Source organism: Giraffa tippelskirchi, chromosome 6 (genome assembly GCF_054371585.1).
Source record: "Giraffa tippelskirchi isolate mGirTip1 chromosome 6, T2T-mGirTip1v1.2.pri, whole genome shotgun sequence".
Classification (NCBI taxonomy): domain Eukaryota; kingdom Metazoa; phylum Chordata; class Mammalia; order Artiodactyla; family Giraffidae; genus Giraffa; species Giraffa tippelskirchi.
The window spans coordinates 104,636,550-104,655,597 of record NC_137280.1 but is presented as its reverse complement, the minus strand read 5'-3'; the positions used below and the strand labels follow the sequence as shown (position 1 = coordinate 104,655,597).

The following is a 19,048-nucleotide window of genomic DNA, read 5'->3' as shown; positions in this document are numbered from 1 at the left end:
CCAAAGTATTGGAGTTTCAGCTTCAACATCAGACCTTCCAATGAACACCCAGGGCTGATCTCCTTTAGGATGGACTGGTTGGACCTCCTTGCAGTCCAAGGGACTCTCAAGAGTCTTCTCCAACACCACAGTTTAAATGCATCAATTCTTCAGCGCTCAGCTTTCTTTATAGTCCAACTCTCACATCCATACATGACTACTGGAAAAACCATAGCCTTGACTAGATGGACCTTTGTTGACAAAGTAATGTCTCTGCTTTTTAATATGCAGTCTAGGTTGGTCATAACTGTCCTTCCAAGGAGTAAGCGTCTTTTAATTTCATGGCTACAATCACCATCTGCAGTGATTTTGGAGCCCCCCAAAATAAAGTCTGACACTGTTTCCACTGTTTCCCCATCTATTTCCCATGAAGTGATGGGACCAGATGCCATGATCTTAGTTTTCTGAATGTTGAGCTTTAAGCCAACTTTTTCACTCTCCTCTTTCACTTTCATCAAGAGGATCTTTAGTTCTTCTTCACTTTCTGCCATAAGGGTGGTGTCATCTGCATATCTGAGGTTATTGATATTTCTCCCGGCAATCTTGATTCCAGCTTGTGCTTCCTCCAGCCCAGCGTTTCTCATGATGTACTCTGCATATAAGTTAAATAAGCAGGGTGACAATATACAGCTTTGACGTACTCCTTTTCCTATTTGGAACCAGTCTGTTGTTCCATGTCCAGTTCTAACTGTTGCTTCCTGACCTGCATACAGATTTCTCAAGAAGCAGGTCAGGTGGTCTGGTATTCCCATCTCTTTCAGAATTTTCCACAGTTTATTGTGATCCACACAGTCAAAGGCTTTGGCATAGTTAATAAAGTAGAAATAGATGTTTTTCTGGAACTCTCTTGCTTTTTTGATGATCCAGCAGATGTTGGCAACTTGATCTCTGGTTCCTCTGCATTTTCTAAAACCAGCTTGAACATCAGGAAGCTCATGGTTCACGTATTGCTGAAGCCTGGCTTGGAGAATTTTCAGCATTACTTTACTAGCGTGTGAGATGAGTGCAATTGTGCGGTAGTTTGAGCATTTTTTGGCATTGCCTTTCTTTGGGATTGGAATGAAAATTGAACTTTTCCAGTCCTGTGGCCATTGCTGAGTTTTCCAAATTTGCTGACAGTTTGAGTGCAGCACTTTCACAGCAGCATCTTTTAGGATTTTAAATAACTCAACTGGAATTCCATCACCTGCACTAGCTTTGTTTGTAGTGATGCTTCCCAAAGCCCAGTTGACTTCACATTCCACAATGTCTGGCTCTAGGTGAGTGATCATACCGTCATGATTATCTGGGTCATGAAGATCTTTTTTGTACAGTTCTTCTGTGTATTCTTTCCACCTCTTCTTAATATCTTCTGCTTCTGTCAGGCCCATACCATTTCTGTCCTTTATTGAGCCCATCTTTGCATGAAATGTTCCCTTGGTATCTCTAATTTTCTTGAGATTTCTAGTTTTTCCCATTCTATTGTTTTCCTCTATTTCTTTGCACTGATCGCTGAGGAAGGCTTTCTTATCTCTCCTTGCTATTCTTTGGAACTCTGCATTCAAATGAGTATAACTTTCCTTTCCTTCTTTGCTTTTCACTTCTCTTCTCTTCACAGCTATTTGTAAGGCCTTCTCAGCCAGCCATTTTTCTTTTTTGCGTTTCTTTTTCTTGGGGATGGTCTTGATCCCTGTCTCCTGTACAATGTCACGAACCTCTGTCCATAGTTCATCAGGCACTCTGTCTATCAGATCTAGTCCCTTAAATCTATTTCTCACTTCCACTCTATAATCATAAGTGATTTTATTTAGGTCATACCTGAATGGTTTAGTGATTTTCCTCACTTTCTTCAATTTAAGTCTGAATTTTGCAATAATGAGTTCACGATCTGAGTTACAATCTACTCCCGGTCTTGTTTTTGCTGACTCTATAGAGCTTCTCTATCTTTGGCTGCAAAGAATATAATCAATCTGATTTCAGTGTTGGCCATCTGGTGATGTCCCTGTGTAGAGTCTTCTTTTGTGTTGTTGGAAGAGGGTGTTTGCTATGACCAGTGTGTTCTCTTGGCAAAACTCTATTAGTCTTTGCCCTGCTTCATTCTGTACTCCAAGGCCAAATTTGCCTGTTACTCCAGGTGTTTCTTGACTTCCTACTTTTGTATTCCAGTCCCCTATAATGAAAAGGACATCTTTTTTGAGTGTTAGTTCTAAAAGGTCTTGTAGGTCTTCATAGAACTGTTCAACTTCAGCTTCTTCAGCGTTACTGGTTGGGGCATAGACTTGGATTACCACGATATTGAATGATTTGCCTTGGAAATGAACAGAGATCATTCTGTTATTTTTGAGATTGTATCCAAGTACTGCATTTTGGACTCTTTTGTTGACTATGATGGCTACTCCATTTCTTCTAAGGGATTCTTCCCCACAGTAGTCGACATAATGGTCATCTGAGTTAAATTCACCCATTCCAGTCCATTTTAGTTCGCTGATTCCTAGGATGTCGATGTTCACTCTTGCCATCTCCTGTTTGAGCACTTCCAGTTTGCCTTGACACAAAGACAATGGCGAAATTTCTGGGCATCACAATTCACTGTTTTTCCTCTAAGCACATGGAGATGCCTTGCTAGAAGTCCTAGGGCATCCCTCCTTGGTGCTGCTTCACTTTCTCCAGGCCCCTAACTGGTTTGAACCTTTAGTGTTTGTCTTTCTTTCTAAGCAGACTTGATTTCAGGTTTGTGGGAGAAGACAGGACTTTTTGTAAATTAGGGTCATCAGAAAGGTTCTGTTTTTATTGGATTTTTAAAGAGAGTATCCTATTCTTGTGTGAAGGTGGGGATCTCCTGTGACTATATTCACAGTAATTCCTAGGTTTCACTTGATACCTGGTCCATATTTAAATTTTCCTATTAAAATCAAGGGTTGGTTTTACTTTATTTAAAACCAGGGAGAATAACAGCATGCTTATATATAACAAGATGACACAGATGAGAAGGGAAAACTGATGATGCAGGATTGAGTAGAAACCTTGATGCCCTTGTCCAGGGCACTACACCACCATGATCAGTTCCAAGGAAGACTGTCACATGGCCTTCTCTGTGCATGGTGTCCTGAGAGGGTGCATCAAGAGGGTCTGTCTGTGCAGGCTACAGGGGATGGGACTGAAGGAATTAACAGTCCACCAAAGTGGTCTGAAAATTATTTTAAATGGAAAACATCTGAACAGCAGCCACAGAAAGACATTATCTCAACAAGCCTCCTGAAAATACAGCCAACACTCATTGCCCTCCCCCACCCCACCAACCCCCTATCCCCCAACCCTCACCAGAAGAGTTTCTAGACAGGAAGGAGTCTGCCCATTTTCATTAGCATTAAAAAGGCAAACAGAAGCTTCCATACAATTCCACTGAAACCCTGAACCTTGCTCTTTGTTAAGGTGGTATATAAATCTTTGTGTGTGTGCCTATGTGATCAGTCACTCACTCTTTGTGACTCCATGGACTATACCCTATCAGGCTCCTCTGTCCATGGAATTTTCAGGCAAGAGTACTGGAGTGGGTTGCCATTGCCTTCTCCATTGCTAGCATGTGAGATGAGTGCAATTGTGCAGTAGTTTGTACATCCTTTGACATTGCCTTTCTTTGGGATTGGAATGAAAATTGACCTTTTCCAGTCCTGTGGCCACTGCTGAGTTTTCCAAATTTGCTGGCATTTTGAGTGCAGCACTTTCACAGCAGCATCTTTTAGGATTTTAAATAGCTCAACTAGATTTCCATCACCTCCACTAGCTTTGTAGTGATGCTTCCCAAGGGCCACATGACTTCACATTCCAGGATGGCTCTAGGTGAGTGATCACACCATTATGGTTATCTGGGTTATGAAGATCTTTTTTTGTATAGTTCTGTGTATTCTTGCCACCTCTTCTTAATGTCTTCTGCTTCTGTTAGGTCCATACCATTTCTGTCCTTTATTGTGTCTATCTTTGCAATGTTCCCTTGGTATCTCTAATTTTCTTGAAGAGGTCTCTAATCTTTCTCATTGTATTAGTTTCCTCTATTTCTTTGCACTGATCACCTGAGTAAGGCTTTCTTTTTTTTTTTTTTAATTTAAGTATTTGTTAATTTATTTAAATAAATATTTACACCAATAATTCATCACAGCTGTGTTTGGTGCTACAAGGTACAACACAGTATCTTTTCTAGCTGAGAAATCTGGTTTCCAGATCTGTTCACTCTGAACACTTTTAAGGCACAGTCCGGGTTCCAATTTCCAATGGGAAATACCAGAAAGAACCTTGAGAGTTATCTTCAGAGTATTCACAAGGATAAGGTAGGAAAAAAACAGTTAAAAAAAACACCCTAAAACATTAGGGAACAGAGTTCCATCAGCTCAATGCACTTGGAGACATTCCTTTGAATTCTCTAGTTTACATCCTGAGCAAAGCCAGTTCCATGGCAAATAAGATCCCAAACAAGTTTAATAAGGTCAAGAATAAGGCAGAAAGGAGACTCCAAAGTAGGATCATTTTGCCTTTTGAAAGGGAAAACCAATTACTATCTTTTTATGTACTGTGCCCTATTTTTCCTGGGGTGTCCCTATTCTCTACAATGAACAGATTTCAAAACTGGGCAACTGTGAGGAATAATTTCAATAGTTGAAACAAACAAAAACATTGCTTTATGAGAAAAAGAAAAAACAAAACCAAAAAAGTAAATTCTATATACAATTCAGAGAACTGAACTTAGATGACTTCTTTAACTGTATAGAACACCTAGTTGTATTATATGAGACAGCCATGGCAAGGGAGAAATATAAAAATTCTACATACTAGTATGTAATAAAGGGCTGCAGAGTCATCGACAGTGATTAAACCACAGAACACCAGTTTTCCAGCTCAAACTGGAATTTTTTTTTTTTTTTAATGAAAGTAGGTATGTCTGAGGGTGGCTAAATGTAAGTAATTATTTTCTTTGTAAAAAACTTCTTTAAAAGATTTCTCCCTCTTTGACCCCATTTTGATGGTAATAAATAAATCTGACTTTATAATAACTTAAAAAATAAAAACCAACCTAGGTTGTTTTATGCAAGTGGACAATTTAAAGTAAAAACAAACAGGTGATGTGTATTTTTACCTTAAAATAAGTTTGAGATTTCCGAAGTCTATGCTATGAAGAAGGATGCCAACAAACTCACTCATTACCATACATAAAATTAAGCTTTCTAACAATCTCTTTAGCATGAAATCAAATACAGTGTGCTCTTAGAGGATCCCCAAATGCTATCTCTTCCAGCTCTTTAAAAGCCAGCTTCTGTTTCTCCAAGAAACAAAGTACATTCAATATTGCAAAAAAGCACCATAGGTATCTGAAATGCAAAACAACTAACGAGTCACACTCTTTTCCATAGAATTAGCAGGCATCTAGCACCTGTTTCTCAGTTCACTTATTTCCCTGTTTTCCTTTGTCTTCACTAGCAGGACTGTCCAGAACCTCTATCTTGCCTTTTCCGTCTTCTGAATGAGGAAGCTTAATATTATCTACGGTGACTTCACCTTCGGAAGAGGTGCTGTCATCTTCATCCTCAGATTCTGAACTGTCTTGTGAATTCTCTTCCGAACTGTCCTCTTCTTTCAAGTGAGACTGATTCATCTCAAATAAGGCCACGTCCATTTGAATAACTTGTCCAAGAGTTTCATCAGTATTTTCAATATTGAAATGACCAGGTGGTGCAGCTGCCATTTCTTTTCTTAGCTTTTCGTTTGCCTGAGCCATCTGTGGGAGAAAGGTCCGTACCTGGTCCAATAAGGGACTCCTCTCTATCCGAACTGTTTGAAGAGTAGAATTCTTTCTGGAATTAGGCTTGGAGTTGATGAGCAACCTGTCCCATATACCTCCGCGGCTGCCGCTCCCCGCCAACAGCAACTCCTCGGAGACCGAGACCCCGGAGCCATCCCGGGAGGACGACGAACAGCTCGGGCCGGACTGGGATTCGCCGCGGACCTCCATGCTGCTCGCTAGCCTTCAGAGCGGCCGCTCCAGGCCCGGATGCAGGAAAAGGGCGAGTAAGGCTTTCTTATCTCTCCTTGCTATTCTTTGGAACTCTGCATTCAAATGGGTATATCTTTCCTTTTCTCCTCTGCCTTTTGCTTCTCTTTTTCTCAGCTATTTGTAAGTCCTCCTCAAACAACCATTTTGCCTTTTTACATTTCTTTTTCTTGGGGATGGTCTTGATCACTTCCTTCTGTACAATGTTATGAACCCCTGTCCATAGTTCTTCAGGCACTCTATTAGATCTAATCTCTTGAATCTATTTGTCATTTCCACTGTATAATCATAAGTTATATGATTTAGGTCATACCTGAATGGTCTAGTAGTTTTCCCTACTTTCTTCAATTTAAGTCTGAATTTGGCAATATGGAGTTCATGGTCTGATCCACAGTCAGCTCCCTGTCTTGTTTTTGCTGACTCTATAGAGCTCCTCCATCTTTCACTGCAAAGAATAGAATAAATCTGATTTTGATATTGACCATCTGGTGATGTCCCTGTGTAGAGTCTTCTCTTGTGTTGTTGGAAGAAGGTGTTTGCTGTGACCAGTGAATTCTCTTGGCAAAACTCTGTTAGCCTTTGACCTGCTTTATTTTGTACTCCAAGGCCAAATTTGCCTGTTACTCCAGGTATCTCTTGACTTCCTACTTTCTGCATTCTAGTTCCCTATAATGAAAAGGACATCATTTTGGGGTGTTAGTTCTAGAGTCTTTTGTAGGTCTTCATAGAACTGTTCAACTTCAGCTTCTTCAGCATTAGTGGTTGGGGCATAGAATTGGATTACTGTGATATTGAATGGTTTGCCTTGGGAACAAACAGAGATTTTTCTGTCGTTTTTGAGATTGCACCCAAGTGCTGCATTTTGGACTCTTATTTACTATAATGGCACTCCATTTCTTCTAAGGGATTTTTGCCTACAGTAGTAGATACAATGGTCATCTGAGTTAAATTCACCCATTCCAATCCATTTTAATTCACTGATTCCTAAAATGTTGATGTTCACTCTTGCCATCTCCTGTTTGACCACTTCCAATTTGCCTTGATTCCTGGACCTAACATTCCAGGTTCCTATGCAATATTGCTCTTTACAGCATCAGACTTTACTTCCATCACCAGTCATATCCACAGCTAGGTGTTGTTTTTGCTTTAGTTCTGTGTCTTCATTCTTTCTGGAGTTATTTCTCCACTGATCTCCTGTAGCATATTGAGCAACTACCGACCTGAGGAGTTCACCTTTCAGTGTCTTATCTTTTTACCTTTTCATACAGTTTATGAGGTTCTCAAGACAAGAATACTGAAGTGGTTTGCCATTCCCTTTGTCAGAACTCCCCACCATGACCCATCCATCTTGGGTGGCCCTACATGGCATGGCTCATACTTTCATCAAGTTGGACAAAGCTGTGGTCCATGTGATCAGTTTGGTTAGTTTTCTGTGATTGTGGTTTTCATTCTGTCTGCCCTCTGATGAATAAGGTAAGAGACTTATGGAAGTTTCCTGATGAGAGAGACTGACTGAGGGGGGAATTGGGTCTTGTTCTGATGGGCATGGCCATGCTCAGGAAATTTTTAATCCAATTTTCTGTTGATGGGCGGGGCTGTGTTCCCTCCCTGTTGTTTGACCTCAGGCCAAACTATGGTTGAAGTAATGAAGATAATGGTGACCTTCTTCAAAAGGTCCCATGTATGCACTGCTGCACTCAGTGCCCCCGACCCTGCAGCAGGCCACCGTTGACCCATGCCTCCACCGGAGACACTTGGATACCCAAGGGCAGGTCTGCGTCAGTCTCTTGTAGGGTCGCTGCTCCTTTCTACTGGGTCCTGGTGCACACGAGGTTCTGTTTGTGCCCTCCAAGAGTCTGTTTCTCCAGTCCCATGTAAGTTCTGGTGGCTCTGTGGTGGGGTTAATGGTGACCTCCTCCAAAAGGGCTTGTGCCATACCCAGTTCTGCTGCACCCAGAGCTCCTGTCCCTGCAGCAGGCCACTGCACACCCGAACCTTTGCAGGAGACATTCAAACACAGTTCTGGCTCTTTGTGGGGTCCCTGGGTCTTGGTGCACACAAGGTTTGTTTGAGCCCTCTGAGCATCTCTGGTGGGTAAGGGGTTTGATTCTAAGCATGATTTCACCCCTCCTACCATCTTGCTGGGGCTTTTCTTTTACCCTTGGATGTGGAGTATCTTTTTTTGGTGGGATCCACATTCTCCAGTTGATGGTTGTTCAGCAGTAAGTTGTAGTTTTGGAGTTCCTGCAGGAGAACATGAGCACATGTCCTTCTACTCCACCATCTTACACCACAAAAAAAGGTTGCCTGCCTCACCAAGAAGGAAACATTTGAATAAATACATGAGGAGGTAAAGAGCAAGCACTGTGGATATAGTGGGATGCCTTTTCCAGGAGGAGGGAACACATAAGCAGTGAGAGTGTACCTGGTATAGACAAGGAAGAGCAAAGAGATCAGTAGGGAGTAAGCAAAGGGAAGAGACACAGCACAAGATAAAAGCAGTGAGGTCATATGGGGCCAGACCTGAAAGAGATTGTAATCATTGCAAATGTTTCAGTTTTACTCTGACTGAACTGAGGACCCAATGGAGGGATGTGAGCAACAAAATGGACTGTGGGGAGTAATGATGGAAGCAAGGACAGCAGTAACAATGCTGATGCAATAATTCTACCAAGAGATAATGGTCACTGCTTTGGAAAAACATCTGGCAGTTCCTTAAAAGGTTAAACAAAGTTACTCTACTATCCAGTGACCCAATAGCTGTACTCCTAGGTACACCTCCAAGAGAAAGGAAAACAAATGTTTGAACAAAACATAAATATTTATAGCATATTATTCCTAAGAGCCAAAAGGTGGAAATAACTGAAATATCCATCAACTGAGGAAATGTTAAACAAAGTGTGCTATATCCATACAATAATAATGAAATGTTATTCAGTCATAAAAAAGAATAAAGTGCTGATACAACCTACAACATGATAAAACTTGAAAACATCATATTATGTGAAAGGAGCTAGTCAGAAAAGACCACATCAAGTACAACACCATTTATGAAAAGTCCAGAACAGAGAACTCCATACACATGCAAAGTAGATTAGTGATTGCTAGGGACCAGGGGAAAGAGGGAATGGAGAGTGACTGCTAATTTTGGCAAGGGGGGTGGTGACTGTTTCAAAATCAACTGTGATGATAGATGTACAACTATTCAAATAGAATAAAAACCATTGAGCTGTACACTTTAAATGGATAAACTGCATGGTACAAGAATTATATTTCAATACAGCTGTTAATAAAAATAATAAACAATGGAGTTTGGCATAGGGAGGTTGTGACATGTGCTTAGAAGGTAGGGCTAGTAGAATTTGGTGAAGACTGGATGAGTTACAGGAAAGTAAACTGAGTCAAGGATAAGCGACTGACACTAAATGGGGATGAAGGAGAATGCAGGATAAGTTTAGGGAAGAAAATCAGGAACTTTCTTTTGAATATGTTAAGTCTGTGATGCCAAGGAGACATTCAATATGCAATTGGAGATATGAGTCTGGGGTTCAGGAAAGAGCTGGGCTGGAATTTTACATTTGGGAGTTATTAGTATATGAATGGTGCTTAATTAGAGTCATCAGTTACCTCCAGGTAGCCAATCTTCACCTTCTCAATAGCACTGGGCAGTATTGACCACTGTCTTCATCTATAATTGTTTCTTCTCTTATTTTCAGTAGAGAAATTTCATCCTTCCTTCCTCGTCTCTCCCAATCAGTTTAATTTGCTCATTGCCTTCCACCTAATCTTCAATTGAGAGTTGTTCAAATTTTTCTCTTGTGTTGTTTCCTTCACGATACTGTATATTTACTAAGAGAGTGCATCCACATCCTAATTTCAATTAGCTCTAATACACAAACTCACAAGTGAGCTTCAGATTCTTTACATAATGATTAAATATGTATCAAAAGCATCTCAAATTCAACCTGTGCAATATTGAACTCATCCTCTCTACTTCCACTTCCAATCCAAAACCAGTTCTCTTTTAATATCCCTTATTTCAATGAATGAGTTATGTATTTGTGAAAACCACATGCTATCCTTTGTATCTCTTATCCCAGCATATCTAATCTATCATCAAATTCTAAAATATTCTCAAAATGTCTCTATTTTTACTGGTGAGCAATGCAAATACATCTCTACTCTATAATTTTTCACACAATCCATGCTGATAACCAGCATTTCCACCATTTGTATGCCCTGTAGACAGACTAATTACAGAATATTGTGGATTTAAAAAAGGGGATGGTGGGGGGCATGGGTTCCTTATACATGTTGAGGATTTTTCCTCCTCAGTGTTCTCTACAACTTTCCTTTGCAGTTTTCCTACTGTGTGTCTGTTTTAAATCCATATCATTCTACCAGTTATTGCCAGACTAATTCTCTTAACATGTAGCTGCATTCATTTCCAGCTCAAAAACCAAAACAGCATTTTGCCTAGGAATTTAAAAACAAACTCCTAATACTAGCATTATAGGCCCATGAAGACAAAGTCCAAATGCTTCCTCTATATGTCCCTGTGTTATGGGTTGAATAGTGTCCCTCTCCAATTAACGTCCTTCCTAAAACCTCAGAATGTGACCTTATTTGAAAATAAGAGTCTTCGAAGATATAATCAAATTAAGCTGAAGTCATCAGGTTGGGCTCTAATCCAAATGATTGGTATCCTAATAAGAAGAGAGAGATTTGGAAATCAACTCACAGAGAGAATATCATGTGACAACAGGGTAGAGAAGAGAAGAGAAGGATCCAACTCTAGGCCAAGAAATGCCAAAGAATGGTGGCTTCCTCTAGAAGCTAGGAGGAGGCAAGGTAGTATTCTCCCCAACAAGTTACAGAGGGAGCATGGCTTTCTGACATCTTAATTTTAGACTTCTATCTTCCAGAACTATGATAAAATAAACTTGCTATTTCAAGCCACCTAGTTGTGATATTTTGTAATGGTAGCCGTAGGAAACTAATACATCCTCTTACATTGAAAAATTCATTTTTCCCTCGAATCTGCATTCTGTGTTTTTTGTTTTTTTTTTTTTAAATTCAGGTGTAATTCATGCACTATAACATTTACCCTTTTAAGAATACAATTTAGCGGTTTTTAAAAATATTTTCACAAGGTTGTACAACAACACCACTATCCAATTTTAGGACATTTTCTTCAGCCGTAAAATAAATTGCATCCTGTTAGAAATATTGTTCCCTGATCCCCCCTCCTCTCAGCCCCTTTCAACCACACATCTTTCCCTATGAAACTGCCTCTTCTAGACTGCACTAATTTTATTTGTTCCATGTCTTTTTCTCATATCTTCTCCCTGCTACCCCTATTTGTGCATTATAGCTATTGTCATTCACCTAGTTAATAAATTGGTTCCCTGTGTATCCCTGTTTCCAGTCCATGTTAAGCATTTATAACATGCTTTTTGAGTGAAAACATGAATCAATAAATGGCCATTTCAAAGACCATCCTCTTTCTATCATCTGTCTTTTCTCATTTTGTTCAAATCTATGTTTCTAATGCATGTGATTCTCCTTAGAATCAGATTGGTTTTGATATATGAATTTTAAACACACAATAATGTGTGCTACAATATTCAGAGGACAAATTTATTGAAGAAACTACTCTGCAAATAGCATTGAACAAGACTCTCTCCTGGGGAAAATAATTGTGGTAATGAAATAGACATAAGTGAATGGTAGAGTTTCTTGCTTTTTAAGGCCATCTGCACCCTCTACTTTAAAGATATTATAGTCTGAATGGGGGTGTCCAAGACTAGAAATGATGTGAAATACAAGATATCAGTATATGGACTCAGTTCAAGTATGAATTGCTGATAGAAGACAAATGATGCTGCTTGATATTGTGACTTGAAAAGAAGTAAACTGTGAATCATCCCCATACATAAAGTTGTATCAGAACAGTGGAGAACTGGTACCTGAATAGTTGTCATTTACTATGTTGTTGGCAAAACAACAAGTAGTTGTTGGTAAGTAGCTTAAATGTTGCAATATGAATACAATTCATATTATCTGGAACAGCAGACATTCATGTTTCCAATTAATTTTTTTCCCATACGTTTAGAAAATAAAAGAGATATCCTAAGTCAGCTAAAGGTAGGGCAGCACATTGTGCTTCTCTGTTGAAAGACATTATATTAATAGAGATAAGACTAAATATGTATAGTACTGCAAAGCAATATAATTTTTATATTAAAAAAATTTAAAACACTCTTATTACTTAAGCATTATTATTGTCCCACATTGACAAATGATGAAATTTCCTTGGTAACATGAGCTGATTGGCTTATAAATCTATCAAGGTAGTACATGGTAGGGAGGCAGGATACAAACCCACACCACTCTTCAAACTTCTAACTCACTATGTCCAGAATCCAAATGCTGAGCACATACAAATAGGCAAAGTTGCTCTGATGATGCTGACGTAATGAAAAATAATGGCAACAGTAAATCTACTGATTTATTTGTCTCTATTAAAAAAGCACTGTGAGGAGAGAGATTTAGTCTTGTTCACTGCTGCATCCCAGTGCCTAGAACAGTCCCTGGCACACAAAACATCAATTACAATGTCTTTATAAATCAAAAATAATACATCACATTTTCAAAGACATTTCACCAATATTACTTCATTGTTGTCATAACAATTTATAAGATTTCTAATTCTGCTCCAATATTCTTATTACTCCCCATTGTATAGAAGATAACTTAAAACATCAGTGCTGAGATATTACAAATAGGAGATATTAATCATCAAGACCAGTCCCATAATAAGTTCCCAGCCAGTCTTACCTCAAGGATGACAAGTACTGACTTGAATATGTTGGCTTCTCTATGAATGGAAGATGTTGAAAGGCACGTGAAGAAATTCACCGTTGAGGAACACACACATCTGTCAACATTAAACAACAAAAAATTACATTAAATTCTGAAATATGGGAGAAGGTTGGCTTCTCTTCATAAGGAAGGCAGTGTTCAAACGTGTTGCCTGTTAGAGCTACTATAATAAAATGCCTTCCTATCCTGGTTTTTTACATTTATTATGGAGAATCAAAAAGTGAGTAACTGAGTTAAAAAAAATGAGTATCTTATTTTGAGATAGAAAGGTAACAAGGTCCTGGGCTCTGAGGAGTCTCCTCTCAAGAAGCTTAGTGGTTTTGAGGGGAGGAGATATGAGTCAATGGGATGTAGCTCTGTTCACTTTCACACAGGAATTAGGGAAAGGGATTCTGCTGTCAAAACGATTCGAAAACCTCTTTTATTTAAAGTATAATGCCATCTATATCCAGAAAAGATGAAAACTCTAATCGGAAAAGATGCTTGCACCCCAGTGTTCATTGCAGCACTGTTTACAATAGCCAAGACATGGAAGCAACCTAAATGTCCATCAACAGAGGACTGGATAAAGAAGATGTGGTACATAAACACAGTGAAGTATTAGTCATAAAGAGGAATGAAATAATGCCATTTTCAACAACATGGATGGACCTAGAGATTATCATACTAAGTGAAGTAAGTCAGATAAAGACAAATATCACATGATATCACTTAAAGGTGGAATCCAAAAAATTACACAAATGAACTTATTTACAAAATAGAAACAGACTCACAGACTTAGAAAACAACTTTATGTTACTAAAGGGGAAAGGGGGATGAGGAGGGATAAATTAGGAGTTTGGGATTCAAAGATGCAAAAATTATATATAAAATTAACAACAAAGTCCTACTGTATAGCAGAGGGAACTATATTCAGTATCTTGCAATAACCCATAATGGAAAAGAATCTGCCAAAAAATCTGAATTATTTGGCTGTACATTCAAAACTAACAAGATATTGTATATGAACTATACTTCATTTTTTTAAAAACAAATGTAGAAATCAATAAGCAAATCAGAAAAAAAAAGGATTTAATTAAAAAAGGTATAAAGCCATAGTGTTTTATTTGTTTTATCCTCCATCCAGAAGCAATATCCAATCAAAGTTAGGACAAGGTATTTTGAATGTAAAGGTTGCTTATCCAGCTCTCTCAGTTAACTGGAGCTCAGTTAAGAACTGGAAAGGAAGAGACAAGAAAGGTGCACAATAAGCATAGGCCTCCCTGACACTGCAACACCATTCTCGAAACTATTAAGCTGTTTACTCACAGGCCAGTCTTCAGTCTTCATCAGGACTAGCTCTCTGGAATGCTAAGAGTCTCACTTCTCTGACTTCTCAACCCCTAACAGTAATACAACACGCAAGGAAGGATGAGAGGTGCCAGGAAGGTGATAGGGCTCTTAGAAGAATGTTCTACTACTGATCGCAAAATGGAAGTGGGAGAGACTGATTAGGAGGACAGAGCACCTACTTACTACCCATCCCGCTTGATTTTGTAGATGAGGCAGGTGTGCATTGTTAGGGACTCAGACTAAATAATTTTATAACCCTCAGCTGACTCTCATCATCTCAGATGATGCAGTCAGTGATGTTTATAACAATGATACAAGTATTTTAAAAACATTTAAAACACTCTTGCAGAGTCGGACACGACTGAAGCGACTTAGCAGCAGCAGCAAAACACTCTTGCAAATTCAGTATTATCATTATCTTGCATTTACAAAGGAGGGGTAAAGTTATGTTTAAATTATGTTTAATATTGCTTTTTAAAAAAGAGAGAGACTTTTAATTTTAAGGAAATATTTTAAAAATCTTAGTAGGTTAAAGGGAAAAAAAGCCTCTGTTATCTGGAAAAATCCCACTGTTTGGAACAATGAATTTCTAAGGGATTTCCAATAAAGGAGGTGTTACTTTACTTAGATGTAACCATATGTCCAATTATAGGAAGGCATATTTGTGGAAAATCAATGAAATATCCACAGTTTTATTTCATAAAACATAGATTATAGTGTGGGTTTTTGTGATTTTTTTCCTTGAAATCTAAATTATTTTGAAAAAATGATTTTAAAACTAGTTTATGGAAAGTAAGTCTGTTCCTTAAGTTCAGTGTTTTGCAAATAAATACTTTGTTTTAAAAAATGCATTCCTACCTGAAAAATAAGTGGTACTGTCTATTGTTTTGCAAAGCAATACTTGTAAAAACTAAACAGTACTCAGGCTTTTCAGTCACATATTATATTAAAGTGCTTTATCATCATTAACATTACTTGTGATTTTAATTCTCCTAAAAATTTATGATCTCTATTCACCAGAGAAATAATTCATCTAATAACATTAATGAAGAGAACTGATCAGGTACATAAACGCACATACACTCACACATACACACACACACACACATTTGCGACATCACCCAAAACCCACAGTAAGATGTCAGTCCAGAAATTCAACAGCTATTGAGAAACAAACTGTTCTTTTGAAGAAATGTTTCCTTTGTCTCTATCCTACTTTTCTTTTCTTTTTTAAAAAACTGTGTTTCATGTGAAAAATGAGATCAAATGAGATATCCTTGAAAAACTAAAGCTTCTGAACACTACATATGCAGGAACTAAATCAAGACACATGGAAAAGGGTAAGATGTGCTATAATATAATGCAATTGGAAAAAGAATTACTTTTTTCTCTGCTTTCTGATGGAGAACTTGATGAAAAAGTGTGCCAGCAAGAACAAGTTCCTCTAAGTGACATTTCATTTCTTAGCAGCTAGATAGATTAATGCTTGCTTCTCTGCAACTCATGCATTACTAGCCCTAGTACTTCAGAAATGAAAAATCATGTACTCAATTTATTCTTTATTGCATAAATGTTATACAAAGAGAATGAAAATTTGCATTTGGGTCTTCATTCCTGATAAAATATTGTGGTCTTGATAACAGGTTAAGAAATACTATAGTACCACTGTCCTTTCATATTTAGCCTCTATAAAACAGCCTAATGGATTATACGTATAAGATGAGGAGAGAGGAAAATAGAATTATGTTACACTGTGTACCCTCTAAATAGATGACAAAAAATGTTGTCGCCTTTTCAGGGAATGGCTAACAAGACTCACTTGTAAATATTCTTAAGAGCCAAATCACAGGGAACCAGAGACATTTTCAAATTATCAACATCACAACTCAACCAAAAGGAAATTGAACAACAAAATTCAGAAGAAAGCAAAGTCTAAAGGAATACACAGTGAAGGATTAAGAGACTCCTGACCTGAAGGCAGGTCTTAGAGTTTGATCTCTTCTCCTCCAGACAAGAGAAAGTCAAGCAAGTCCAAGGGACAAACTTGAACTTTCATTTGTGGTGCCCATACTATCCTGCCTTTTTAAGAGCCCCTGCCCCATTAGCCTTAGTACTTTGGATAAACTTAAGCTTTTGTTTTTCAGATCTCTGTTTCTAGCTTTAGTTAGAACTTAAGTGTTTGGGGTGGGGTGGGTGGAGGAGGATTGGGGTGAGGAAAGATGTTAAGCTTCTGCTGCTTCCGTCCAGTGATGAGTTTACCCCAAGTCATCTTCAGTGCTTTGGAGAACTATTGTTTGAAAAAATTAACTAGAATTAAAGTAATTGTGGCTGGTAGAGTTGTATACATGACAGATCATAAAGTCTGTTATAAATATATTTGGTGAAAGTGCAAGTCGCTTAGTGGTGTCCGACTCTTTGTAATCCCGTGGACTATACAGTCCATGGGATTCTCCAGGCCAGAATACTGGACTGGGTAGCCTATCACTTCTCCAGGGGATCTTTCCGACCCAGGAATCGAACTGGGGTCTCCTGCATTACAATTGGATTCTTTACCAACTGAGCTATAAACTCGGGACAAGTGCAGATGTTTCCAGCTTAGTGAGTCAGCATGAGAATTTTCAGTTATGAATCATTTCTTTAATATATTTGATCTGATCAGTGTTTTATCTTTGAATACATTTTTGGATAACAATTTTACACAGCTGCCTAAAATTCCTTTTTAGTCAAGCAAAACTTTGGGAAACAGCACCTCTTTGTCCCACAGACCCTTTAGGATGCACTCTCAACCCTTCCTCTGTCCACACACACTCTGGGTGCTCCCACACTCATCGGAACATGGGGGCTGTGTTGGACATATATTATAAAACAACAGATCCTAGGAGCATCTTTCAAGGTCAAAGTTTGGATTTCTGCCCCCTGTGGCCTTGACTGCTTCTGGAAACTTGCAGAGTTAAACCTGAGTCCAACACTCAGAGGAAGGAATTGTTTGTGATGCTAAGGAAGAAAAAGGGAAACACTTGGGGGTTTAATTTAAAGTAATTATGGCATTGGACTAGAGCCAATGGAAATTTTTCAGAAAGCCTGTCTTTTGTGAGAAAGTCAACTCCTGAATAGTTGCAGGAAGAAAGTCATTTTTTGGAGGAAAAAAAACCCCACTAAGAACCAAGTGATTGTTTAAAGAAGCAACTCCCCCGCCGCCTCACACCTTACCCCACCTCCCCAGCCATGGATAAGATCTTTGTCTTTTCCAAAACTTTCCTAAAACACAATGTATTGGAATCATAAAATACAAAATACAAACAAAGGCAATAAAACTGAAAATTAATTCTTTATCTTAGGGAAGTCAAATCTACTTACATAGTTGCATGGGCCTTGGACTTGAAGAAAATCATAACAATGCACTCTAATAAGCCTGAGGGAAAAGAAATGTCACCGCACCTCCTTTCTGTTCTGTTTCTTTCTGACTTTTGGAATTCAGGAAGTCAGAGAAACCAAATAATTTGGATATTCAAGTGGCCATGATTTTTCAATCAATGAGAGAGCAGTAAAACAAAGTTGAAATGTGTTGAATTACTAACATATCGGTCAAAGGAGTGAGGGGAAACTTAAAATGAATTTAGAAACTATTTGTTTAAAAAAAAAGTGAAAGCTTCTTTTGCATGTCTGAGATACAAAGTTTCCCAAAGGCAAAATAATTTCCTAGGACTTTTCCTAAATACATTATGAGAAAGAATTTTTTTTTAACTTTTTATTTTGGATTGGGGTATAGCAGATTAACTATATTGTGATAGTTTCAGGTGAACAGTGAAGGGAATCAGAGATATATATATATATATACACACACATATATATCTCCATTCTCCCCTTAATTTCCTTCCCTTCCAGCCTGCCACATAACACTGAGCAGAGTTCCATGTTCTATGCAGTAGGTCCTTGTTGGTTATCCATTTTACACACAGCAGTGTGTACCTGTCCATCCCAAACTCACTCACTATCCCTTCCCCCCATTCTCCACCTCCCCCACCCCGACCCATAGCAACCATAAGTTTGTTCTATGAGAAAAAATTTTAATGTTTAGAGACCAACAGACAGACAGTGTAGGTCAGCAGAACAGTGAATTAATTATTGTTGAAACAGTTACTGTGATTATATTGGTGCTTTTGTTTTTAAATGCCTTAGGCTGGCTCTGCCTCGTCCACTTGACTGCTCCCTATTTTCTTCTATATAATCATTTTTATAAGTTTATAATCATTACCTTTTAAGTCAGCAATTTTAGAAGCAGCCTAATGTTGTTAGATAATAATAATAAAAGCCATCTTTTCAATGAATGCCTGCAATATGTCAGGCACTTAACATTCACCATTAACCTTTACAGCAGTCCCAGAAGATTGATATTATTATCCCACTTTAAGACTAGGAGCCTCTTAAGTGGTAAAGCTAAAATTCGAACTCAGGTAAGTCAAGCTTCTACACACATCTTTCAATTAAGCCTGCACTTTGTTGTGATTCAAAGCTAATGTGGTGCACCAATTTTGAGGATATGCCACTTCAGATAATATACAGGATAAATGACATCTATATCCTGTTAAGTTTCAATATAAAAGAGTGCAAGAACTTTTGGACCTCAACTGAAATTCATAACAGAGAGAATGATGCATTTGTTCTACATAAGATCACACTAGAAAGAACAGATTTTTCTCTTTTTCCTTTTGGTAATACAGCCCCAGGGCCCAAAGTGGTCAACCATTGTCATAATTCATTTGGTAGTCCTGT

General features: G+C 38.3%; 1 protein-coding gene and 2 long non-coding RNA genes across 18 annotated transcripts in view; 1 reads left to right on the top strand and 2 right to left on the bottom strand.

The window, feature by feature from the left end:
- LOC145509733 (uncharacterized) overlaps window positions 1-19,048 on the bottom strand; it is a 1,421,207-nt gene that overhangs the window by 146,846 nt on the left and 1,255,313 nt on the right. For 11 of the 16 annotated variants that reach the window (XR_014056343.1, XR_014056365.1, XR_014056367.1 and 8 more), the window contains one exon: window positions 11,586-12,998. This is a non-coding gene — a long non-coding RNA (uncharacterized LOC145509733). Of the gene's footprint in view, window positions 1-11,585; window positions 12,999-19,048 lie in introns of those variants that run through there. The other 5 variants (XR_014056338.1, XR_014056346.1, XR_014056356.1 and 2 more) reach the window with 1 other exon arrangement.
- Window positions 1,665-8,824, top strand: LOC145509754 (uncharacterized). The gene is made up of 2 exons (XR_014056389.1): window positions 1,665-4,092; window positions 6,077-8,824. It is a non-coding gene; the product is annotated as an uncharacterized LOC145509754 (long non-coding RNA).
- Window positions 4,100-9,917, bottom strand: LOC145509732 (NOP protein chaperone 1). Its single transcript, XM_081499028.1, has one exon. It carries the CDS (start codon window positions 6,017-6,019, stop codon window positions 5,453-5,455), a length of 567 nt encoding a protein of 188 aa, XP_081355154.1. The 5' UTR covers window positions 6,020-9,917; the 3' UTR covers window positions 4,100-5,452.

Excerpts from the sequence above, each read along its gene's own strand:
- LOC145509732 (XM_081499028.1), bottom strand. The coding sequence starts at position 6,019 with ATGGAGGTCCGCGGCGAATCCCAGTCCGGCCCGAGCTGTTCGTCGTCC.